This window comes from Onychomys torridus, chromosome 3, assembly GCF_903995425.1.
Source record: "Onychomys torridus chromosome 3, mOncTor1.1, whole genome shotgun sequence".
In the NCBI taxonomy this organism is placed as follows: domain Eukaryota; kingdom Metazoa; phylum Chordata; class Mammalia; order Rodentia; family Cricetidae; genus Onychomys; species Onychomys torridus.
In genome coordinates this window covers 133,455,810-133,481,175 of record NC_050445.1, presented here as the reverse complement: position 1 = coordinate 133,481,175, position 25,366 = coordinate 133,455,810, and the positions used below count along the sequence as shown (strand labels likewise).

Below are 25,366 nucleotides of genomic sequence, written 5' to 3'. Positions count from 1 at the left end.
GTGATGTTGCTCTGTTCTTGTCTGTCTAATATTCCTTTTTAATCCCCATCCTGCCTGCCCCTCCCTCATGTAGGGTTACTTTAGTGATCCCTGGAATGTTTTTGACTTCCTCATCGTGATTGGGAGCATAATTGATGTCATTCTCAGTGAAACCAATGTGAGTATCGCTCTGCCCTCCCCAGGGACCCCAGTCCTTCCTTCCACCTCTTCTGCCTCTCCACTCCTCTCTCTCTCTCTCTCTCTCTGTTTACCTCTTTTTATGTTTTTTTAATTTCTGATTTTACCCACCTCCAGTCATGCTTTTTATTGAACCTGCCGTCGTCTTATGGGGGAAAAAAAGCAGAAATCTGTTCTCCTTTTTTTCCCACTTGTCCTGGCTACACTGGGCCCAAGGGCGCAGAGCTGAGAGGAGGAAAGAGGCGGCGCGCTGGTTGGGCCAGCACTGGCTGCCTTCTGGTGGCGGTGGCCCGCCCACCTCAGAACTAACCTAGCTTTTGTCAGGCCTTGATCCTGCGAAAACCAGGTTGCCCAGGTTTGAGCCGCCAGAACTATAGAGTGGTAAGCGTATTTAATATACCCACGTAACCTCTTTCTTTTCTCATTTTTTTCTCTTCTCTCCTTTCTTTCATGCCTCTTTTTTTTTCATTTCCCTCCCTTTGTTATTTTTTTTCTCCTCTTTTGTTGGTTTGTCCCCTTCTCTCTTTCCTGGCTTTTCTGCCCCATGCAGCACTATTTCTGTGATGCATGGAATACATTTGATGCCTTGATTGTTGTGGGTAGCATTGTTGATATAGCAATCACCGAGGTACACGTAAGTACATGGTGTCTGTGACCCAGCTGACCCCGCCTGCTCTAACATCCGTTTCTCCCAGCTTTATTTTTGTCTATCATTTTTTTATTTTCTGTGCCCCACCTCCTTATTTTTATTTCATTTTATAAAATTTGTTTAAATTAGTTCCATTTTTTTCTTATTGCTTTGTTTGGAGATTTCTTTTTAATTTTTTTAATCTTTGGAACTGCACTAAGACTTCCTTTTATGTGTTGGTTGCCGCATCTTTTCCTCTCTCCCTTTATAATCAGCCTGGCATGACTCATACTGTATAGGAGGGTGCAGCTATGTGAATTATGGAGTGAGAAAATGAAGGGTTCTTTATAAGTTCTGGGCAACCAATGAAGCTGAGACCCAAACCTTTCCTAACCCAAAACTTCACCTCCAGATACTGCCTCTCCTGTTGGCTTTCCATCCCCATAACATCCTAAAAAGGTGTGCCCTCAGAGCAGAACACCCAGAGTTGAGGCTAGGAATTTGCCTGCATTATCAGCCATGGCCTACCCTCTCCCAAAAACTACTTGATTGTCTTCACATTGAACAAACTCTGTGTGCTTTGACTAAACATCATGCCAGACACTTGGCAGGACAGAAGTCCTGATGGTGTTTGGGATTTGCTTGTCCTCCCTTCTCTAGAAACAGTAAAGAGCCTCGTGGCTGGGTGATTTACTGAGCTTTCTGGGTAAGTTTTGTCTTTCCATTGCCATGAAAACAGGGTCCATGTAAGAGCCTCATATCCATGATCTCATTATAGAGAGCCACAGCCCCGTTGCCCTCTCCTCCCCAGAGCTGCCTCCTTCTGTACAGTTCTTGCACATGTCTTCTTGTTACCTGGCATGTTTGAGTATCCTTTCTTTATCTATAAGCAAGTTGTCTTGCTGTTAGTCCTTAACATGTATTATATTTAGTTTTTGTCATTATTTTTCCATAAGTAAGAGACTTGATAATGTTTGCAAAAACCTTTGGTGGATAGAAACCATTAAATAACAGCACAGAGCACCTGATTTGGGGACTTGATCTTAGATGTTTGGAATTTACTTGCTGTCCTCCACACATCCCACTACCTCCATGCAGCCTGGCCCACTCCCAAAACATTGACCTGACGTGTTCTTTCACTGGTTTGATTCTCCTCTGTAGCTACTGGGTTTAGGAAGAAGGAGTTTCCATTCTCCATGCATTCCTTCTTTTGTCCCCTTGCCTATACCCTCGCTTATCCTATAGCTCCAACCTCAATTGCCCCTCTGCCTCTGAGAACTTGAGTTTGTCTTTGCCTCGTGTGTGTGTGTGTGTGTGTGTGTGTGTGTGTGTGTGTGTGTGTGTACTTGTGCACGCGTGTATGCATATGCATTCATGTAAACCCTTAGGCTTAACTCCTTCCAGTAAACCCTCAGATAATTTAAAACAAAATCGGTCTTCCACAACTGATGCTAACTTCCTTTCTGAGTAGACTCCCAGCATGCAGTCCGTGTGAACCCTAAGTTATATTCTGTTATTATTTAAGCCTCGGAATTTAAAGAGCAGACTCTGCTTAGCACAGATGTCATGGGCTGTGCTGCCCTGAGGGTCCTGCAGGGAGAGCAGGAAAAGGAAAGACTGAGGCATGGGCTGCGCCATCCTTATGTAGATAGTAGTGCAGACTGGTACAGGAGTCAGTGCAGAGATCTGCAGTAGGAAAACATGGGGAAGGACAGCCGACTGCTTCCCAGGATGGCAGAAGACCCATTGCAGCCCCAGAAGTTCCTCTTGGTTCTCTCATTCTGCTGTAACATCTCTATTTCCATTTTCAGTGAAAACAAAGACAAAGCAAATATACAGTTCCCTATATAAAATCCATGTGTATAGATGTTTGCTCATGTAACAGCGCCTATTTAAAAGCCTGGTGTCAAGTGTAAAGATCTATGAAGTAAAAGCTACAGCATCCAAACAAGTCACATCCAAACCCCTGCCTCTAACTAGACCATCTCCTTGGTGTGCCCATAACTTAGAGCCCACACACACCGGGAGTGCTCCTTTGTCCAGCTGTTGTTAATGAGACTCATGGAAGTGACCAGCAGATGCAGCCATCAGAGAAAGTGCAGGCCATCAACAGCCACACGACCAGAGCTGTTTCCCAGTACCATGCTGAGCTCCTACTCTGCCTTGTAAGGCTGTCTTAGAGCCATGCTTTGGCCCTACTCCCTAGTGCATCACCCTGTCTGAATCTGCCCTGTTCTTTTGTGAGCCCTGTCAAAATGTGGCATTACTTCACTCTGGTGGAGCCTTGTGTCTTCTCCAGTCCTGGTTTATGAAATCACACCTTCTAGAAGTGTTCCATGATTGTCCATGGAAGTTCTGATAGTATCCCCCCAGAGTGCTCCCTGAGATCCCGAATGGGAATCAGTTTGGGGATGTGACTGACAGCCTTTCTGCATACTTTTTTGTGATGCCTCGGAAAGGGTTTTAAATAATAGAAAGTGCTAGAAGACCTCACTTCTTACATTATGGGTGTGGAGAACCATTTTCAAATTGTACATTAGGAAGCCATGATTATGTTTCCAGCCTAGGCCCCAGAAACCAGGTGCTTTAGAGCAATTAGTCCAGGTCCCTAGGCCTCAATTAATTTTAAATGTGGCAGGAGTTGGATGGGGAGGGTTGAGAGTCTCTTGTGGCTCCTGGCCTCTATAATTCCAGTATGGAGAGATAAGAGTTCCCTGTTGCTTTCTTAGGGTTCCCAGATCCTCAGGGTACTCAGCTCTATCTGGACCCTGGTGTGGCTCTTATGAGGACTATGCAGAGACAGGGACAAGACCACCCCAGGGAGAGCTGCAGGCACTGGAATAGTATCAGGGAAAGAACACCAACCCTTGGGGGATTCTAGGCAAGTTAAGGGGAAGCAATACGGAAGTTACTAGATGCAATGTATTGGACCACAGAAATGACCAGAGCAAGAAAATAAACTAAGGATTGATGTCATTTTCTGTGACCTTGGCTGGCTAGGAGGAAAGGAAAAAGGGACAACATGAGATCTAGTCCTTGACTGTGTCAGTTATCAGAACCACTACAAGACTCATGATTGAGTCAAGACCTTGGGGACCCCCCTGCACATGAGAAATCCAGGCAAAGTCAAGGCAAGCAATCTGTCCAAAGTCTTATAGCTAACTAGTGACATGTCTATGATTCAAGACATTCCTATCAATCAACTCTTACACTCCCACAGAGCTGTGGTCATACATTGAGATGGCATCAGCATAGCATCACTGAAAGTAGGGATTGGTAGCTTCTGCCACTCATAGGCCCTCATCTGGTACTCTCTGCAACTGACCTATACAGACCTGCTTACCAGCTTCCCTATGCCGATGCTCAGCCAAAGAATACTGGATACTCCTGGAATGCTCACACGGAGCATTGTGTGGGGACCTCACAGGGGCAGAAGCAGGAGAGAGACCCTAGAGAGAGCAGGCATGGAGATGGAATGTACATCATATCCACTGGCCAAATCAACAGGGACAAGAGACGAAGAAAGCAAACAGGAGGAGAAGGACACGGGGTGGGGTCAGTTTCAGGAAAGGGCAGGTTATGTACTAGCTCCAGGTCTCCCTCGCTGCCATTCCTGGTGCTGCCTTTCCTCAGCATCTTCCCACCCCAGACCCACAGGCACAGCCTCCAGTTATCAACTGTTCCTTACTGGATCCCCGAGAATAAAGCCTGTCGGCTCCTTCCCTGGCTCCAGTTCCTTCCTACAATGGAGAAGAGGCTGGGCGTGGAGACTGTGCCTACTATTTGTCCACCCCTACAGATATGAGGAACTCAAAAAGTAGCAAACAAGACAGACATGACCATAGGCTTAAAATACTTAGCTTGGGGTATCATGGATCCAATGTCAATGATTCCAGCACATAAGGAGTGTTTCACTTGCAGCTAGGAAAATACTGAAGACCTGGATGATCACATGAGGTTGTCTAGGGATCACCATCTGGCAGCCTAGGCTTCTTCCCACACAGAACTTACTCTGTGATTCCGTCCTGACTCTGTTGTGAATGCTTGTTTCTGAGGTCATGTGAGCACAGTGTGTGTGGGATGCTAGGGAGACACTATTCCAGCCAAACAAAAGCTTTCTCGATAGTATGGCCTTAAGGCTCAAGAAAAAGTTGCCCCAGAGTTCCTCAGCTTTTTTTTTTTTTTCAAAGTTGTCGTTACCTGGGCTGGGGAGCCTAAGACAGAGATCTCAGAGAGCCCTCATCCCCAAGCTGCTCTGAAATCTTGTCTCCTGCTGTGAAGACTTGACCTAAGGACTGTCAAGATAGAGCATGATATTAAATATTACGATCAATCCACATGAGCCTATTAAATGTGCAACAGAATTTATTAAGATTATAAATTGAGGAAATACACTCACAATTACAGGATGGAGTAGAGAGCAGAAGTCGTCCTCTGATCTGACCAGAGTGAATCCACTTCACAAGCAGGAGCAGGGAGGAGCTTGTGACCTTCTCCAACCCCTTATAAGAAGTCACATACACCAGCAGGAAGTACCGCCTCCTTTGAGCCACATAGCCCAGGGTCCTGGGTGGAGCAAATACCATTACAATTAAAACAGTAAAATACCAGAGAAGTAATCAGGCCTAAGCCTAAATTTTGAAGTAAAATGTAACTTAAGTAGATGATCTCTTAATCCAAGCAACAAAAGGCCAAGTAAAATAGCATCAGGAGGGAAGATGGCCATGGCGAATGAATCTTTAAAGCCCTCAAATGAGGGATCCCCAGTGTTCAGGTGGTGAAATAAACTATTTTATCCGTTTGTAATGGCTAGAGGTTGGTTTAGTGGGGCCAGCTGAGCTGGTGAATTTTCTAAATTGCCTCAGTTTTGGGCTTATTTAGGATGAGATTGCTCCAGAAGTCCTTTAAGGGCTGACCCAAGGTCCTTGAAAGTGATGGTAGCTGTGATGACATTAGGGTGTCCCTCAGAGCCCCGACATGTCTATAGAGCAGATCGCCTCCATGTGGCTCTCCCATTCCACTGCTGAATCACCGAGACATGGAACTCTTTCATCTAGCAGTCCATGGGGAAAGCCCTGGACCAACCAGGGGTGGGGGTGGAGCAACAAGATCCACCAGGAGACGTAGGCTTGACCATCATGGCATCTGCCTCATGCTGCTGGAAGAGGGACTTGGGTGCTTGCACAAGAAATGTCCTGTGTGTGTGAGTGTGTACGTCTGTTCTTCTGTTTCTGTGTTTCCTATCAACCCAGTAGACAAATCCTACTGACCCATCCCCTATGCACATGTAGACTGGTCGGGCAGCTGCCAATCCACACAGACATGAAATGTGTTCTATAAATGACTAGAAAAAGCCCTTCCATCTTCCTCCTCCACTCACTCTCTCTCTCTGCCATCCCCAAAAACATCACAACCAACTCTATGGAAAATTAAAAAAAAAAATTAGTTGCTAAGAACTATGTTACCAAGAAGTTATTTTCAGACTTCAAGAAAATATCTAATTATGAACAGTTCTTTCCTTCCAAACTCGCATTACATGTTTCATTGTTTGCACCTTCAAAACAAACACAGGGGCAACATCTGAAAGTAGACAGTGAAGGCCAAGGCTCCAGCACCAATGGGTGAGGTCAGTCAGGCAGGAGTGTTGTATGCTAGAACCCAGTGTTGGGGTATTTCCCCAGGAAAATCACTAGGGAAACTGGGAGAGGAAGGCCTTGAGTTGCTCCTACAAGTTCAGCAATCTAACCCCAGAAAACAACTTCTTGGGCCACTATTGATGAGCTCCCAAATTGTGTACAAGGCCTTCGGGATTAAAAAGTTCAACCTACCCCTGTGTCAGTGGCCAAGGGCCCCCACATTGCTAGTCTGAACTGAGCTCTAAGCGTGGCCACGCCCAGCCGGAGCCTTACCTTGTAGAGAAAACTCCTTCTGAAGAAGGTTGAGGGCCACCTCCTTAGATCTTCTTTAGTCATAATTAGAGTTCAGCCTTCTCTAACCTGGGGACGCCGTCACCCTGGAGCTCTTTTGCTTAATTGTGTGTGTGTGTGGATAATGATGGGCACACCTGAACCAGGGTTTGCCCTTTGGCCAGCCCTTACTTCCTAGAGAAGGCTAGAGTGTAGAAAGTGGAAGTCCTAAAAGGTCAGCTTGAAACAGACTAACTGAAAACAAAAAATAAACAAAAACTGAGCCCCACCCACAGACCTGGAAGGCCTCGCTTCCTCCTCTGTACTGGGCTGAGATTTTTCACTCAGATCCAGAAGTGGCCACTGACTAGGATAGGAGAATCTTGAGGTCCTTGTTGGTCATGTGGCCTACTGACACACAGCCTGTGTTCTCACTGGCGCCCCTCACCCCGCCAGGCCCACGCTTGTGTATTTCTTTCACTGTTTCCTTATGCCCTCTCCTACCACTGTGTTGTTCCTCTGTTAGCCAAGACCTAGAATACCAGGCTCTTCGTTGGAGACTCATTACAGCTTATCTCTGTCTGCCTTTCTTTAAAGCCAGCTGAACATACCCAATGCTCTCCCTCTATGGTAAGAACAACCCTCCAGACCACGTTCCCAGCTTCTGTGGCCCCCCTCTAGCCACCACTTCTTATCCACCCCAACTTCCAGAGCCCTGGGAGCCCAGCCCAGCTCCCATTGCATGTGGCCACCATGTCCATTGTGTGCCTTACCTGCCTGTGCTCACGTGAGCTGTGCAAGGGTGTGTGTACAGGGGTGTTCCTCTACTTCCCCAAGCTTCCTTTGGGTGGTGAGTCACCGTGACCCACTGGGAGAGAACTGGACCCGTGCTATTTCCTGTTAAACATCCCAAGGACTCTGTGTTTCAGCTAATGTGGGAATTTGTGAGGGATACTTTTGAGAACTGTGACGGGGGCTCCAAGGAAAAGACAAAAGCGGAGGTGAAGTTCAGCTAGAAGGGAAGGCAGTTCGAACAACTCTGTAACTACCCACCTCCCCTGGCTTCGTGGGGAAGGCTGTGTGAGAGGCACAAGCTGGGATTGGCTATGGCATAGGGTTGTTAGTCTCTCTACTGTAACCCTAAGCCTTAGTCTTCCATCTTTCCAAGTTCCTCAGGTCCATTACATTTACACTAAAGTCACTTTTCCGTAACATGTGGGAAACAACCTAAGACCGCTCCTGACGGAGGATTATACAATTCTTTTGTCTGCGTGGTAGACATGCCTCACCATATGACCTTGGAGTTCCTTGGAATAACTTCCCCTAAGAGCTCCATCACTCCTTCAGACCAGGCTAATGACCCCCAAACCCCGGAATGACAGATTGAGAGATGTAGTGATGATCCCCATCGCAGCCCATGCTGGCCAAAGGGCTGCCTCGGAAATTTTTGTTTTGTTTTGTTTGAGAACTCATCAGACCTAGATGTCCCAGCAACACCAGCTTCACAAATGCTCGACTCCCACAGCTGAAGTTCCCCACTGAAGCTTGTCGTGGTGTTTTGTTTTGTTGTGGGTATTTTTCTTCCCTGTCTTGAACATGATAGAACTGACAGGTAGAAAAAGCTCTGAGCTCCCTGTACGCTCCTCTGAGGAGCAAACCTCCTTCTAAGGACAGAAAGTAGAACTTAGGAGAGGCAAACAGATACAGAGGTTAATGGAGCCAAAGACTTCTGGGTAGGACCAGCAGCCACATTGCAGGCCTTAGAAGTCCCCCATAACTGGGAGTCTGTCCACTGCCTGGCAGGGCTAGAGTCTTAGTAGCAATTGGGGTAGCTCCAATTTTAAAATATAAGAAATGTTTCGACTCTTGTCCTATCTTGAGGGTCTGAAAACCAGAACCCTCTAGCTTGCTGTCTTTACTCCCAGTATGGAGGGTGGGGCTGATCTGGAAAATCTACCCCAAACTATCCTACCTCCCTTGGCAGAGGGCATTGACACGGGGGTTGAATGTCTCATCGCTCCAGCCTGTTGCCCCTTGCATATTCCTGAAGTCCATCACATATACCCCTCCAGATAGAAATGAGATGAAGCCATCCCAACCTTAGGGATGGTCCAGAAGACCCTAGAGGAAGAACTGAAGGGCTTGTGGAGCCAGCCCTGGGGCCTGGTGCTGTGAGAGAGAGCCTGATGTAGAAAAACCGCCAAGCATAGTAAGAGAACAAGTTAAAGGGTCGGGACAGGAGGACAGACAGCCTACGACCCCTCCTTCAAGGGGTGCCTGGGATGGGAGCCATAACAGGAAATTCTAGGGTCCTTTCTCTCCTGGTGCCGCTGTCAGCAGGGCTGGGTAGGCTGCACTAGCTTTGGGGAAGATGGACGGGCTCCCAGCAGCTCTCAGAGCTTTGGAATGCAGCCAGTTGCTCACATGAGCAGGAGGGCCAAGGGCATAGCCAGTTCTTGTTCTCAGGTATGGGGGCAAAGGCAACACTTGTGTCCCCGAGACCTGGCTAGGCATGTGTCCACACCCTCAGGCTCCTCCAGACTAAGAAGCCAGTGGTGAACCTTTGGCCATAGATCCTCAGCAGCCCAGGAGTTCTAATCCCACCTCAGCTCGCCCTAACCTCAATGATGTCACTGTCTCTTTCTCTCTGTCCAAGACCACAGAGCAGGTACCCTGAGTGGCACCCCATTAGTGGTCATGTACCAGGCTCAGCCTTTTCTAGGACTTCGCGCACAGGATGTCTCTCCTGTCTGGTCCTGCTGGCATCCACAGTCCTTTTAGACTGTAGACCTCTAGGGAAGGTCACAGCCTCTGAGGCCATGTGTTGAGGACCAAAAAAGGACAGCAACTCCAGAGGCTGCAGTGAGGCACAGGACTGTGGCTCCCTTTATAACACAGCAACCCACTACCACCATCCCCCAGCAGCCATTTAGAGAAGGGTCATGGGAAGTAGAGAGTGGCGACAGGGAGAAGTGAGATGAGTGTCCAAGGCAAGCTCACAGGTAACTTCAGACAGCTGAAAAGTTCCAGTCACAAGGCAGAGCTCCCAGCTGACAAGATAGGAGCGGCTGGGCTGCTTTCTGCCGTCACAGGAGGGCTGGAGCCTCCAGGACAGTGGCTCTGGGCCCAGACTCCACAGCTTGTAATAGTTGAAGAACTAGGAATTATGGGAAAGAGGAAGATAGGAAAACAAGGCCATAGGCCCAGGGCTGTGTCTTAGCAGGCACCTTGGAATGGGCTGCCGACCTGGAAAGGAAGGTGCTGGCTGGCCTTCCACCTCGGGAAAATGGGGACTTGGGGCAGCCTAAGGGACAAGTCTAGTGCAGCTGACCCCACCCTGGCCTGCCTCCTCTCAACCAATGGCTGTTTCTCAGAGGATCCCTTCCCGCCCTGCCTTCTTGCTGTGTTAACTGCACCCCCTATTACCAACGGGTTCTAGAGCGCAGAGGAGAACTCCCGCATCTCCATCACCTTCTTCCGCCTCTTCCGGGTCATGCGCCTGGTGAAGCTGCTGAGCCGTGGGGAAGGCATCCGGACCCTGCTGTGGACCTTCATCAAGTCCTTCCAGGTAGCCACACCACCTCCCCTTGTAAAGCCGGTAGGGAGACAACCTCCACTGCCCCAGGAAATGGAATGGGTAGTGCTCCACTGTCACTTTGGCTAAGGATCCTCACAAAGGGCAGACAGGGAAAGAAACAGCTCCAGCCCAGCATACAGGGCCCAGGTCTGGCTGGAGCTGGTTCCCATGCTGGTCTACATGGCTGTGTGAGTGTATGATGCAATATGATAACACCTGGCTTTCCTTGTTCTCAATGGAAAGAGGATGCGAGTAGACCTGTGATTCCAAAATCCAGACCTCAACACACTCCAAAGAATGTATTAGAAGGAAGGATTGTAGGACTAGTCCTGAGAGTGCTTTGTAAGTGTCAAGTTCATGAGAAGCAAAGCTGATAGGGCACTTGGACTCCTGGGAAAGGTCTGTAGAAATTCCTAACTCTGTGCTTCCCATACACCACCCAAAAGTCAGCTTCTCTTCCCATTCTTAGACTTCCCTAGACCTTGCATCTAGGTCTTCATGTTTCCTGCCCTGGAAAGTACAAGTTCAAATAGGGCATGGAGTCTGTCTCCATCCAGATGTGCTCACAGTTCTGATGGTACCCAGAGGACCGTTGTCCTGTGGGGTGACCTCCCTGCCCTGTTTGAAGTCCCCTTCCAAACTCACAGCTCTGTGGACAGTGCCACCCAAAGCTCTCTGATGGAAGACCTCAAGATCCAGCCCAGCTGCACACAGATCCAATGTTCTTCCAGCTGTGACCCACCCTGCTAGCCTCTCAACCCCTACTGAGAAGCTGGGGCTCCCCCACCATCCTCCCAAGACTCTTCCCAGGTCAAGGTGAAGGAAGGATTCTAAAGATTTTAATGGCCCTAATGGGATCAAGATGGGAGGCTGATTCTCCCTGAGACACCCCATTTCCTTGTAATGGGAGAGGCTGGGGTGACCTTGAAGAATGGGACTTGATCAGGGAGCAAGAGAGCCCACCATACATTAAAAAATTGTATGATCTCTTGGTGCCATCTAGTGGTACATGGACAACATAGTTCCTAAGCCAGAAAGCCTGGTTTTGGTGATCCCACAAAAGGTGTTGAGACCCCACAGTGCCTCCTCAGAAGTGGCCCTGGCTCTGTTTAGGAGATATTCTGAATGACTAAAATATGTGGAATCTAATTATGTATACACTATTGTGTCATGTATGTCATGAGACTTAGATCCTTTAAATGTCACACACCCCTGCCAGGTGTAAGGGTTATCATTCAGATCAGGAAACAGGTCCAGGGAAGTTAAGTACTAGATCCAAGCTGCTGGAAAGTGGGGGGGTCAACATTTGAGCCCATAATGTTTGTTTTTTTTTTTAACATTTCTCCTTGTTAACTGTTTTCATAATAGTGCTGACTGCTCATTTCTATAAAAGTAACTGGATAAAGATGGGGCATAAGCTGCCTCCTTCCCACTTTTCCCTGGTGACTACAGTGGTCTTATTGTGGAATTTCCATCACTCCTTCCTTCTTTATGCAAATACACAACTGTAGTCTGAGGGGGCTGCTCCTTGATGGTTCTCAGTAAACAATATGATGCTGCCTCCATTACTCTGAAGTGTGCTTTTAAAACCAAACGATGGACTGGGACAGGGGCTCAGTGATAGAGGTCCTCAGCCCCATTCCCAGCAGACAGATGGATAGATAGATGATTGATTGAGAGATAGATAGATAGATAGATAGATAGATAGATAGATAGATAGATAGATCTAGACAGACAGACAGACAGCTGAAATGGGAAACCAGAGCCCACCTCTCAGATTCTCTCCCTGGTGCTCAATCCTCCTAAGACAAACAGCAGCTGACCACCATGGAACTGGGAATACAATGCTTTCTGGGAAAGGATCCTGCTGGTCTGTACCCCTGGGTCTCACGGCCCCTCTGTGCTTCCTTCTAGGCCCTGCCCTATGTGGCCCTTCTGATCGTGATGCTGTTCTTTATCTATGCAGTGATTGGGATGCAGGTATGAGAAACTCTGCCTCCTTGGTCCCTTCCCAGCCCCCAGCACATCAGCCCCTTCCCACTTCCTTCCTCTCTTCTGACATTTGTTCCTGTCTGTCACTCAATGTCCAAAGAGCTGAAACTTCCCCAATAGGATGTGCTATAGGCCATGGGCAAGAAACAGCACAGGGATCCCTCCTTCCTTACAGTAGCAGGCTTGGGTTCTGCAGTGGGAAGACACTAATAAATTAAGCAGTGGAACTCGGGAGAGAACAGCCTCATCAGAGAGATACAGAAAGTGGATGTGTCCCACCAGCATCCTCTGCTTTTGTCCACATCTGATGTGCCTGATTTGGGGTGGGGAAAGAAGAGAAAGCACTGCCCATCAAACATGCAGCCATTTTCAGGAGCCTCCCAGGGGCCTGCCGCATTTTCTCTGTCCCCTCACCCAGAGTCCCCCACCCCTTCAGCACTCCAGCGAGTGCAGGTTCTATGAGGTACTGCCCCCCAGCCAAGCATGTGTACTAGCCAGGATCTTCCCTTTATAATATCCCTAAAACAGCTCCCTATATCATATCCCTAAAATTCCTGAGGGACGACAAACCTTTGCGTTTTAAAGGAAAAAGAGATCTACCTTGACCATCAGATCTGGGGAGACAGCATTGGCCGCTTCTCAGAGAAGCATAGGTTCAGAGGGCCAGGGAAAACACAGGCAGGCCCCTGACATCAGGAGTGAAGAAAGCTTGTCCGTCCAAGCTCTGGGACGCCCATTCCATATCACTGCAAAATCCAAAAACTCCCTGTGTATTTGGGACCTGGAGACACAAGGGCAAGAAGGCAGTGATCCCTGGTTCCTACAGTGAGTGAGCACCCTGACCTCAGAATCCATTTACCACCTTCAGCCCCAGCTTCCCCTGAGTGGGAGACCTTTCCTGTGGGCTGAGGGCACATTTCTTCCTGAAGTTTTTCATGCTGGAACTAGGGCCCAGGGATTAGGGGACAGCAGGTGTCTGCTGGGTCACATCAGAGACTACTTGGCCAGATAGTCCCACAGAGGCTGTAAGACAGTGTCTGGAGATGAACGTGCTGTCCTTCTCTGGTCCCTGAATTTCTCTTTCTTCAGGTGTTTGGAAAGATCGCCCTGAATGACACCACAGAGATCAATCGGAACAACAACTTCCAGACGTTCCCACAGGCTGTGCTACTGCTCTTCAGGTGGGTCTATGATGATGTAGGTGCATGCTCACACACTTACAAGGCTACTGCTCTTCAGGTGGGTCTATGATGATGTAGGTGCATGCTCACACACTTACAAGGCTACTGCTCTTCAGGTGGGTCTATGATGATGTAGGTGTACACACACACTTGCAGGGCTACTGCTTTTCAGGTGGGTCTCTGATGACATAGGTGCACATGCATACACTTATAGGATGATAGCCCATCTCTGGGAGAGCCAAGGGATCAGGAAAAGAATGGCCTCTTCTCCTTTCCTGCACAGAAAGTCACATTGTCATTTACACCATGTGCAGCTACAAGGCACCACACACATCTTCTGGGAGTCCCCTGCCACAGCCATTAGGGGATCAAAATTAAACACCAAAAGCATGGTGGCTTGGCATCTGAACTGGGGCATAGGCAAGCCTCAACACACTGACTGACCTTGAGTAATGTGTCTACTTTTTCTTACAATCTATTTACCAAGTCATCCTTTAGACACCATATTTCTTGGAACTCTGCCACCATGGGTGTGGCTGAGAAGGTCATTTTCTTACACTGCCCAGAGTTTGTCTCTTATACCACCATCTTCTTGTTCTCTTGGCTCACCATGATCTCCTTATCTGCCTCCATCTTCCTACCTTCCTGCTTTGCATGATGTCCCCTCTAAGCCTCCATCTAGTCCAGGCTGATGAGACTATTTCTCTCATCTCTGAGGCAAATGCTTTCCACATCCTTGAGGTCCTTTACCAGAGCATATGGGGCAGGGGGCGGGGAATCTGTCAGCTGATGCCACCTCCACCATCCCCTACAGAACCTGATCCCACACCCAAGTTTATTACAGCTCAACATGCATTTATCAAAATGATGAGTCTCCTTAATATCAGCCTGACATCACTGCCTCCCAAACCACATGCCATCAGAACACAAAGCTATTTATTGTAAATCTGCCATTTCATAATGGCAAGCTTATGCCACATGTAAAGGCAGGAGATGGTCACAGACCTCAGACTGGCCACTGGTCTCTCACTCCTTTCTAAAGTTCTTAATTTGAAAATACCTCTTCAAAGAACAAACCCTTAACACCGTTAAAGATGGAAAAGAAAAGGATGAGGGAGTGTTACAGGTGAGCTAGAAGAGTTGGGGAACTTCTAAATGGAAGAAAGAAAATGAGGTTCAGTTCACAAAAGAAGGAGACAAGAACAGCACATTTCCAGACAGTCTGAGACCAGGGAGGGTGTGAGAGCAGCCTGGAGCTTCTCCAATCCAAGTGTCAACAGATACAAGGGACAGGGGATATCTGGGTCACCGTTCCTGGGCCACTGCTTAAACTGGCCCCTCTGTGACTTGCATTCTGGGGAGTTCTGTTATGCTCATAAGCTGTGGAAACAGCATTTGACATCTCACCCAAGGGCTTTGGGGTCTGAAAGACCCAGCAGAGTGTGCTCTCAGGGATCCTAACCAGAGAGAAGCTATCCATCAGGCCCCTCAGCCCATCTTGCCTTTGGTCTCAGAAAGAACCCTCAGAAAGCTCACAAAAGGGCTTCATTCAGACAGCTGGGTTCTCAGTCACAAAGAGCAACTGACAATAATCCCAAAATATTTGAGGAAGTCAACATCAGGAAGGATGGAAAGGGAGGAAAAAGAGGAGACAGACCCAAAAGGTTTCAAATGAAGTGCAGCTCACATTGCGAGGGTGGCTCAAGACTAACACTTCTGCTAAAGTAGACAAAGCAGCGGGAGCAGCCATTACTAAACAGAGCAAAAGATGAGGAGAAAATGAGAAAGTGAGATATTTTTATTTTCCTTTCTAAAATATGTTTAAATGGATTAGACGGATCACAGAAAGGATTCCTCTAAAAGTGTGTTGATGAGCTGGAATATCAACTGAGGTTCACTTACTGTATAACCAAAGTGCAAAGAAAAATCCAGTATGAAATAAAGATTAAGACAGAGAGAGTAGAGATAGAACAATCCTGTCATGTGATAGAAATTCCAGACAAGAACAGAAGAAATGAAGAGAGTAAAACAATGAGCCGATCCAATGAAACTTCAAGCCAGAAGCAAGCCTTCAAGTTGAAATGGCCCTACTAAGTGCAGAAAAGGTTAACAGGAGAATCCTTAACCTACCAGGGGTGGTGGCTCATGCCTATATACTCAGAACTCAGAAGGCCAGAGCAGGGGATCATGAGTTCAAAGCTAGTTCGGTTGCATGGCAATATCCTCTCCCAGTCTTACCTCCAGATATCCTTGACTGTTTATTTAAGCTGACCTTTTAGAATGTGAGCGATTAAAAAAATCTTAAAGGTTTCCAAAGTGTAGAACCCCAAAACATTGAAGAAAGGGAAAATCTTCCAAGCCACTTTTTTGTTTGTTTGTTTGGTTGGTTGGTTGTTTGTTTGGTTGGTTGGTTGGTTGGTTTAGGCCAGCTGTACAAAGACACTCCAAGAAAAGGAAACTATAGACCAGTGATTCTCAACTTTCCTAACACTGCAACCCTTTAATACAGTTCCTCATGTTGTGGTGACCCCCAACCATAACATTACTTGCATTGCTACTTCAAAACTGTAATTTTGCTACTGTTATGAATCATAACATAAATATCTGTGTTTTCTGATGGTCTCAGGTGAACCTTGTGAAAGAATCATTCAAACCCCCATAAGGGTCACAACCTACAGGTTGAGAACAGGTGCTGTAGACAAATATCCTTAATTAACATAAATATAAAAAATCCACAACAGAAAACTAGCAGACTGAATTGAACAGTACAATAGAAGCATTAATCATTTTGTACAGGTGGAATTTAAACCTGAATGCAAGTGTGGCTCTCCATATGCAAATCAAGAAGTGTGGGACAGCATATGAACAGAATGAAGGACAAAAACCATGAGGCCATGTCAGCAGATGAGACTGTGTGACTCATCTATATGACCAGGAGGAAAGGGCTTGTAAGCATAGATGTTAACTATTGAAAGTTAGCAACTAGACACATAGAAATTGAATGTTTACATTCCAAAGTGGGATGGAGGGGGGCTGGGGAGAGCACCTGTAGCGAAGTGTAGCAGGAATCTTAAAAGGTCTTATTAATAAAAACAAACCTGAGGCCAGTTATTGAGGTAAATGCTGGAAGATCAGAGAAGCAGAACAAGCCACAGCTACCTCACCTTGCCAATTCCTCAGCTGATCCTGTTTCCTCAGACTGAAAGCCTCTGAGTCCTCATTCAGAATGGGTCTCAGCTGAACTGTGCTGCTCAAAGCCTAAAAGCTTAACCAGCCAAATGCTTCTAGTTTCTGGTCTTCACACCTTATATATCTTTCTCTTTCTGCCATCACTCCCTGGGATTAAAGGCTCACTTCTTGGGATTAAAGGCATGAGTCACCATGCTTGGCTATTCCTTGAACAGATGGATTTCTGCCTCTGGAATGCTAGGATTAAAGGCGTGTGCTACCACTGCCTATCCTCATGTTTAATATTGTGGCTGTTCTGTCTCTGACCCCAGATAAGTTTATTAGGGTGCACAATATTTCGGGGAACACAATACCACCACAGTGCAGTGCTTGTCTGACAAACACAAAGCCCTAGATTGGATTCCCAGCACTGCCTGGAAGCAAACCACTAGATAAAACACTGGACAGGTGGAACTTCAATGGTTTATCAAAAAGAGGGGTAAAAGTGGTACTTAGATAAAGAAACAATTAGAAGAATAAAGGAAAAGAGAAGAAGAAAGGTAATATAAACAAGGATAATAAAAATTAAGCTTGTTAAATTTTTCCACGAAAAGCCAAGCATTAGGCTCAGCAGAATGACTCAGTGAGTAATTGTGCTTGCTGGCAAGACTGGCAACCTGAGCTTAACCCCCCAGGACCCATGAAGTAGAAGAAAAACTTGACCCTTACTGGCTGTTCTTTGACCACCACACATGTGCTGTGACACACATGTACCTAAAAATAGTTTTTAAATTCTTTAAAAATAAAGATTGGGCATGATGCACACATATGTAGGAATTTCACAGTGAAACCTATTAATTCGTACAATTAATACGATTGAATAATCACAGTTTTTTAAGATTGAGAGTCTGCTGTTGGTGCTAAGAATTCTAGCCAGGCATGGTGGCGCACGCCTTTACTCCCAGCACTCAGGAGGCAGAGGCAGGCGGATCTCTGTGAGTTGGAGGCCAGCTTGGTCGATAAAGCAAGTTCCAGGATAGCTAGGGCTGTTACACAGACAAACTCTGACTCAAAAGAAACCAAAATAAACAAAAAAAAGAATTCTAACTCTAGAATGTTTGTGATAGATATAGTAAGACAAAATGACTCAAAGAGAGTGAAGATAAAAAGATGGGAAATGGAAATACCAGCAATGCTTGCCATGTGTATGCAGCAGACACAGCATCTGTAGAGGTAAAATTCCAGGTAAGAAGCATTAAACAAAACCAAGAGGATGATTTGAGACTGATCAAAGATTTAATCAACCAATAGTATCTAATAATCACAAACAATATAAGCTTAACAATATTGTTTGGAAATACGTATAGTAGTAGGACACAAGCAGAAAATAGACATATAACAATGAGTGCTGAATATACAGTCCATAAAAAAATAATAGTTTGGCATAGGTGAAAGACTATCTAAATTACACAGTTAAGAGGTATCGTTTGTAGACCTGTCCTCAATAAATGGCAAAAAGACACATGCTCTTTGAGTACTCAGCAACATCCCCCAAAGTAGCCACAATTTAAGTTATAAATAATTGAACAAGTTCTAAAGCTTCCCAACATTAATACAGCAGGCTAGAAATCATGCACAGAAACAGCCTCTTTAAAGTCTCCCCATGTAAAATGTTAAGATGCTCTGCTACACAGCTTGAGCTGGAAATATAGCTTCTCAGCAATGGGAGCAGGAGCCAGGATGAGATGACTGGTCAGTGCCAAAGAAAACGAGAGCCCAAGTGTCCTTCTTTAGGAGGTTATATGAGATAAACAGTGGGCAAACAGATGAACATCAAAATAATCCCAAATGAGAGGGAGTTCAATCATGAAAATAAAAGTGTAAATTGCCAAAATAAAAAACAAAACTAGATTTTTAATCCTTATAAGTTGATTCTTTGAAAATACCAATAAGTAAATATTCATTTATTAAATATAAACACTAATAAAACAAAAGCACAACACCAAGCATGGGGATGTAGCATAAGTATGGATGTGGAAATGATTTTTAGAGTGAGTGAATTCCATGCCTCATTTTTGCCCCGTCTCTGGGGTGGTCAGCTACTTTAGAATGAAGCTGCACACCTTTCTGGCCACGGGCTGCCAGACATTCTTAAAAGCAGGCAGTGAACACAAGCTTTGTAACTCCTACGAGAAGCATGGGGCCACAGAAGTGGCCCCTGGCTCTCAGGTGAAGGTTGGGAGGGCTGTGTGCAGTAAGTAAATGTGAGAATGGCATCCCAAAGCAGGGCTGTTTGCCTCCACTGAGGAATGGGCCTCCCCTGTTACTATAGACCCATGTGCACTGGAGAAAAGCATCAGCAAATCCTACTCTGGGTTGCTTGTATCTTAGCGATTGGTTGCTTAGAAGAGAAGGCAGAAGGATATTCCTGACTGTCTCATTACCTGAACACCCCCTCACCCCCACGCCAAAGATGGCAAGATACACAAACCTTCCAATCTCTTAAAGATTATCTCCACCAACATTTTGTGAAAAGACCCACAAAGAATGTGAAGATTCGCAGGACCAGAGCACCCAGGACTCTGAATCCTGCCTCCCTCGGGTGTCCTGCAACGTGAACACTGGCCTATTGCTCCAGGGGAAATTGTGGACTAAAAACAAAGGGAAAAAAGCAAGGTGCCAAACCACACTGGAAAAGGACTAAGGCCAGGGGAGCCAGGAATCAGTTGCCAAGTGATGGAGCTGTTCTCCCTGAGACCATCCTTCTATTTCTGCTCCTGACCAAAGCCAGTCAGAATGAGAGTCTGCAAAATAAGGTCAGACCTTTAGGAAGAAGCAAGTGATGACAAAGGTCAGTACTAAAACAGAAAGTGCTATGAACAAACATATGCCAATCTTCATGGGACTCTAAAGGGAAGTAGGTACTTCATTATTGTTATTATTTTAAGTCAGGGTCTCTATGCCTATCCCTGGCTGGCCTGGAACTAATTTTGTAGGGTAGCCTGGCCTCAGACTCGCAGAGATCTGCCTGCCTCTGTCTCTTTCTCAAAAGTGCTGGGATTAAAGGTATGTGTGGTGGTGGCACACACCTTTAATCCCAGCACTTGGGAGGCAGAGCCAGGAGGATCTCTGTGAGTTTGAGGCCAGCCTGGTCTCCAAAGTGAGTTCCAGGGAAGGTGCAAAACTACACAGAGAAACCAGAAAGAGAGAGAGAGAGACAGGGGCAGGAAGAAAGATAGAAAGAAAGAAAGAAAGAAAGAAAGAAAGAAAGAAAGAAAGAAAGAAAGAAAGAAGGAGGGAGGGAGGGAGGGAGGGAGGGAGGGAGGGAGGGAGGGAGGGAGGGAGGGAGGAAGAAAGGAAGAAAGAAAGAAAGAAAGAAAGAAAGAAAGAAAGAAAGAAAGAAAGAAAGAAAGAAAGGGATGTGACACCACACCCAGCTGAAGGACATGCTTTTATCTAGGAAAATACGGATTATAAAAATTTTGTTAAGAAGAAAAAGTTTGTTCCAGTGGAAGACCATACATACATCCAAGAATATCTGGGCAGCAAGAAATTGATCTTGATAGTATTATTGTTTTAGAAAAAAAAACAAGTATTAACTATAAAAGCATTGATAAATCAAGAAACTACAAATTTTAAGAACAGATTATTCTTTGAAAAAATGTCCCTGGGTGTAGTTTTCTGGACTGCCACTCACATAAATCAAAGTGAGCACAGCCTTTAGTTCTGGCGTATCAGAGGGGGCAGCCTTCCCTGCCAGGTGCAGATTAGTGCTAATTTTAACACTGAAATGCTCTCAATAAATGAGTAGCATTAACTACAATCGATATTGAAAAAGTTGTCAAAAATCACAGCCTTTACAAGGCCCACGCTGCTGTGTTTTCATCTGTGATCGAGGGCTAAATCAGTCTGAGTCATCCAAACTCTCAGGAATAGAAAGAGGTGGGAACCCTCCCCCATCACACCTCCACTCAGCCGAGAAGATGAACTAGTACCAATTTTTTTTTTTTTAAGAGAAGCAGGAAGTCACAAACACTACAATGTGGGGTGCTGCCATCTGAAGACAAAGGGTAGTTAAGGGAGAAAATGCAAGCAAATCAGCTTTGTGACAGTGGGTAGGATCAGTGAGGTGGGAGAGCCACCAGGAAATGGCCAGTTTGAGATAACCAGTTAGTAAATACAATAGACATACTATGCTATCACTTTTTCTAGTCAGTATTCTATTGAAGGGTCTATCCAGTGCAATCATATGAGAAGGCTGGGCTGGGGCAATGGCTCAGTGAGTAGTCTCTGCCTTGAGAGTATGAGGACCTGGGTTTAGAGCCTCGGCAGGTGTAGTGTGCTCAAAAGAGAGCAAATATATATAAAAACTTGAATGTCTTACCATTAAAATTAATTAAGTTAGAGACAAGCCATATCTGAAATTTGTAGTGACTGTAACTGACAAAGGGATGAACGTGAAAATACCAAGAACTCCTTGAATAAACAAGAGGATACACAGCCTATGAGTCAGAGGAACCGAGCCGTGAGCATCCAGTCAAGAGGAGACAAAATCGAAACTCTCAACCCACTAAGCATTTTAAAGCCATTTTTAAAGAAAGATACTTATTCTGTTTCTTTTTGAGATAGGACCTCATGTAGCCCAGGAAAGCCAAAGTGAAATATCAGTGAAGTATCATTCCACACCATCATCTGAGGAGCATTCTTCACATTTCACTAACTCCCAGAGCAGATGTGTCTGCAGTGACCATGATGGTACTAGGCTAAACCAGACTAGCGCTACCTGGTAAACAAGAAGACATGAAGCATCTCCACTTGGTAGTTCCATTCCTAAGCAGACACCCAAGTCATGGACCTGCATGCTTACTGCAGTGTTAACTGTGACAGCAAAAACAATCTTTCTGAAAAACCCACTCCCATAGCAAGGGCGGGTGTTTTAAAGCACTCATGGAAGGTACTCGTGTGTAGCATTGAAGATGATCTACAGCTGAAATATGTCTACAAGGCTGCATCTAAAATCTTCACATAGATAAAAGAATAAGTTTTCAGAATCTTCCTGTGTGTTTTAAAACATTCAAAACACTGCTTTATATTACCATATTTAATGAACATCATCAGTGTCCAGGAAACACTGAACACTCAATTCCTCTTTAGCAATTCCTCCTGGAAGGTGAGGCTGAGGGAGCCTTGCCTGCGGAGGTGAGAGTGGCCAGCTGAGGTTGGACTCTTTCGCCTCTCTTGTCTAGGTGTGCCACTGGGGAAGCCTGGCAGGATATCATGCTGGCCTGTATGCCAGGCAAGAAGTGTGCCCCAGAGTCTGAGCCCAGCAACAGCACGGAGGGAGAGACTCCCTGTGGCAGTAGCTTTGCTGTCTTCTACTTCATCAGCTTCTACATGCTGTGTGCCTTCCTGGTAAGCTGAGGTGGAACTCAACAGCACAGAGATGGGGGGGGTGCAGTTTCGGGGCAGCATGGTGTCAGGGTAATCCCAGCCAAAGAGCTGACTTGGGAAGACTGAATTAGTAGAGATATCTCACCCCTGAGAAGGACCAGAAGCCTTGGTGCAGAGCAACTCAGCCAGACTCTGTCTGGGTCATTCATGGTTCTTGTCTTGGTAGCATTGTTCTAGAAGACAGAGATGTGTGGAAGCTCTGCACGAACTTGTATGTCTCTGATACCTTGCTTGTGAGTGAGGGAAAGGTGACCAGACAAAGCCCCTCTCTGTCCCGGGTAACTTGGTACAAAGGAAGCTGTTCTGTCTACATGTAGGATTCATCCCTCACGATGCTTAGGGGAATAGTGTTAAACTCATGTCCAAGAGACCCAAAGTCTAGCAGTTGGCATCCTAAATGCTAACATATTGCTGATACTTAGAGATGTTAGCTTCTGAGTTACCTGGGCACTGACTGGTGAAGTAGGCTTAGGCAGCAAATGTTAAGTTTTGGCAAGCTTCTTAGAGTACCAACTATTTCCTGCAGATCATCAACCTCTTCGTAGCCGTTATCATGGACAACTTTGACTACCTGACGAGGGATTGGTCCATCCTTGGTCCCCATCATCTGGATGAATTCAAAAGGATTTGGGCCGAGTATGACCCTGAAGCCAAGTAAGTTCCTAGAGGGAGACCCCAGCCCTCTAAGCTGAGAGGGGGTTGAATGGCCTGTAGAAGAGGCCCAGGAGGGGTCAACATTGAATGTACTACCTAAAACCCTGAAATGTGTCAGACTCAAGGGCCAGCAAGAGGAAGCCAATTACCATTCACAAATCTGGGGACCATATCAGTTGAATGGAAATTTAAAACTCCAGTAGTCAGGCGGTGGTGGCACATACCTTTAATCCCAGCACTTGGGAGGCAGAGCCAGATGGATCTCTGTGAGTTCGAGGCCAGCCTGGGCTACCAAGTGAGTTCCAGGAAAGGTGCAAAGCTACACAGAGAAACCCTGTCCCAAAAAAACAAAAAAACAAAAAAACAAAAAAACAAAAAGACTCTAGTCGTGTCAAATGAAACTAGTAGTGCTTACTTACATTGGGTCATTCAGGGTTAGGTAGACTTCAGCTCATCTTGACCTCAGGTTTATGGAAATTCTCATTTACCCATAACTGTTATCTGACTATCCCTAAATGCCTTCTGGCCAAATGGTTAGTCAACTGAGCAACAAATGCATACTGGGATTTAATTGCACTTCCGGAATCCCATCTACCTGGAGCACAACACTAACAAACTTCTTCTGTGATGAAAACTGTAACATGTGTCCTGGGTTTGCAGTGATATCATGTATCTGTGCACTGCTCAGGGCTTTGGGCAACCCTGTGGGGAATGCCCCTACATCTGGCCCCACCCCAATACATGAGTCCTGGACTTCTGATCGCCTTTCCTTCTCTCCTTCCTTCTCTCCTTCCTTCTCTAGGGGTCGGATCAAACATTTGGATGTGGTGACCCTCCTCCGTCGAATTCAGCCCCCCTTGGGTTTTGGGAAATTGTGTCCTCACCGTGTGGCCTGCAAAGTAAGAAATGACCTGGGTTCCTTGGGAGGAAAGGACAAATATGGAATGCTAGATAGCTGTTTGTCTTTATGATTATTAAGGGAATAAAGACATTTTAGGTATTTAAAGAAACAAATGTGAGCCAGATTCTATTTTAAGGGCCCTTCCATATCTAAAGTCCCAAGTCTATAAAAGAACAACATCACAGTGAATGTCTTCTGTCCCAGTGAGGGGAACAGACATCCTATCTGAATAAAAGATTTATTCAGCCCCCCTCAGGCTGCACAGCCCAGATATCAGTGACCCTCCTCACCTAGGGTGATGGGTTAGAACTTTGACCTGAAGTCTAGAACTGTTAGAGAGCCCACAAGTGATGTTTCATCAACTAAATACAAACTATTAAACTACAAAATACCCAGACAAGGATCTGCCATTTTTATCAAATTCCTAAGTGAATCTATGATCCAAAACAGGCTAGGACAAACACATTGGGCTCTGATAAACACAGCCTCTGCCTGACCTCGAGAGTAGGGACCCTTAAAACCTGCTCTAGATCCTGCCATGTGGCCCAGTAACTGCTGAGAAGTACCCCCTCATTCAGTCACCATCCCACCCCCATCCTCCCCATGTGTGCTTCCAGAAAGAATCCTGATGAGCTCAGAAAGAGCTGGACAAAGCTATGGCAGAGAGCCGGGCCATACAGAGGAAGAAACATGAACAGCCAATGATTGAACTCCTCAGATAATCTATGCATGGACAACAGAGTTTAGGAAGCCTGTAACTTTTATTTATGCTCTGTGGTAGTCAGATCCCCCTCATCAGTACCCTCACTTTATTCCAAAAAGAACTTCAGGAGATTTCCAGTGATCCTGGAAACATGAGAAATGGGAACCTCCTGTCATTCTGCTTTCTGGTACGGTGACAAATACCTGAGTTGCTCAGCCTGTGAACAAGTTGCTTTTGGCTCACAGTTTTGGGGGCTTCAGTCTGTAATCTCTCAGACCTGTGCTTTGGGTCTGCGGCAGCTTTGGAATGTCGCAGTTGTGGAAGGGGTCCGCTCACCTCAGGGCCTCTTTACCTCAGAAGCAGAGAGGGGGAAAGAGAGGCAAAGATCTCAATACCCTCCTCAAGGGCATGGTTTCCTGTAGCCTCTTCCTACTAAGCCCCGCCCCACCTCCTGAAGGGTCCACCACTTCCCACGAGTGCTGAGGCTGGAAACTGAGCCTTTATGGCATGGCCTTGGGGTGACACTTCAGATTCAAGCTGTAAGAAGTAGCAATCAAATGTAAGAGCAAACAGCCCAGTGGGAACTGGAGTGTACAGGTCATAACCTCTACATGGGCCTGTTAGGGCCAAGAGCCAGGACTGAAGCTTTCTAACTTGGTGTCTACAAGATTCAAAATGATGCATTCACTCAGGAGAAGTACAACCCTTGGCAAAATACGCCCAGGAAGACACCATTAGTCTGAGGGGTGACATCACTGACAGTGGGCATCATAGCGCTCTTTCTTCTGATGGCCTGTGTGTGCTGCTGGCTCGCCAAGGGAGGATAAGACCAAGGAAGCATGTTTTGGGGGTGGAGCGCAACAAAACCCTGTTTGGGAGAGTGAATTTGGGATCAGGACTAAAGTAGAGATAAATGTGTCTATGTGCAGAGAAAGGATACTCTGTCCCCATGCAGCTGCCTCGTAGTGCTGCTCTTTGGAGTTAGATAATTCTGTCGGTAGGTGAGAAGCTGTTCTTGCTGCTCTTAG

General features: G+C 46.2%; 1 protein-coding gene across 8 annotated transcripts in view; it reads left to right on the top strand.

The window, feature by feature from the left end:
- Cacna1c (calcium voltage-gated channel subunit alpha1 C) overlaps positions 1-25,366 on the top strand; it is a 541,159-nt gene that overhangs the window by 488,873 nt on the left and 26,920 nt on the right. For 4 of the 8 annotated variants that reach the window (XM_036181728.1, XM_036181727.1, XM_036181734.1 and 1 more), the window contains 9 exons: positions 74-157; positions 728-811; positions 7,309-7,341; positions 10,151-10,279; positions 12,203-12,268; positions 13,370-13,461; positions 21,876-22,041; positions 22,607-22,734; positions 23,537-23,633. In XM_036181728.1, the coding sequence (XP_036037621.1) occupies positions 74-157; positions 728-811; positions 7,309-7,341; positions 10,151-10,279; positions 12,203-12,268; positions 13,370-13,461; positions 21,876-22,041; positions 22,607-22,734; positions 23,537-23,633 (879 nt within the window). The remainder of the gene's footprint in view (positions 1-73; positions 158-727; positions 812-7,308; positions 7,342-10,150; positions 10,280-12,202; positions 12,269-13,369; positions 13,462-21,875; positions 22,042-22,606; positions 22,735-23,536; positions 23,634-25,366) is intronic. The other 4 variants (XM_036181729.1, XM_036181732.1, XM_036181730.1 and 1 more) reach the window with 4 other exon arrangements.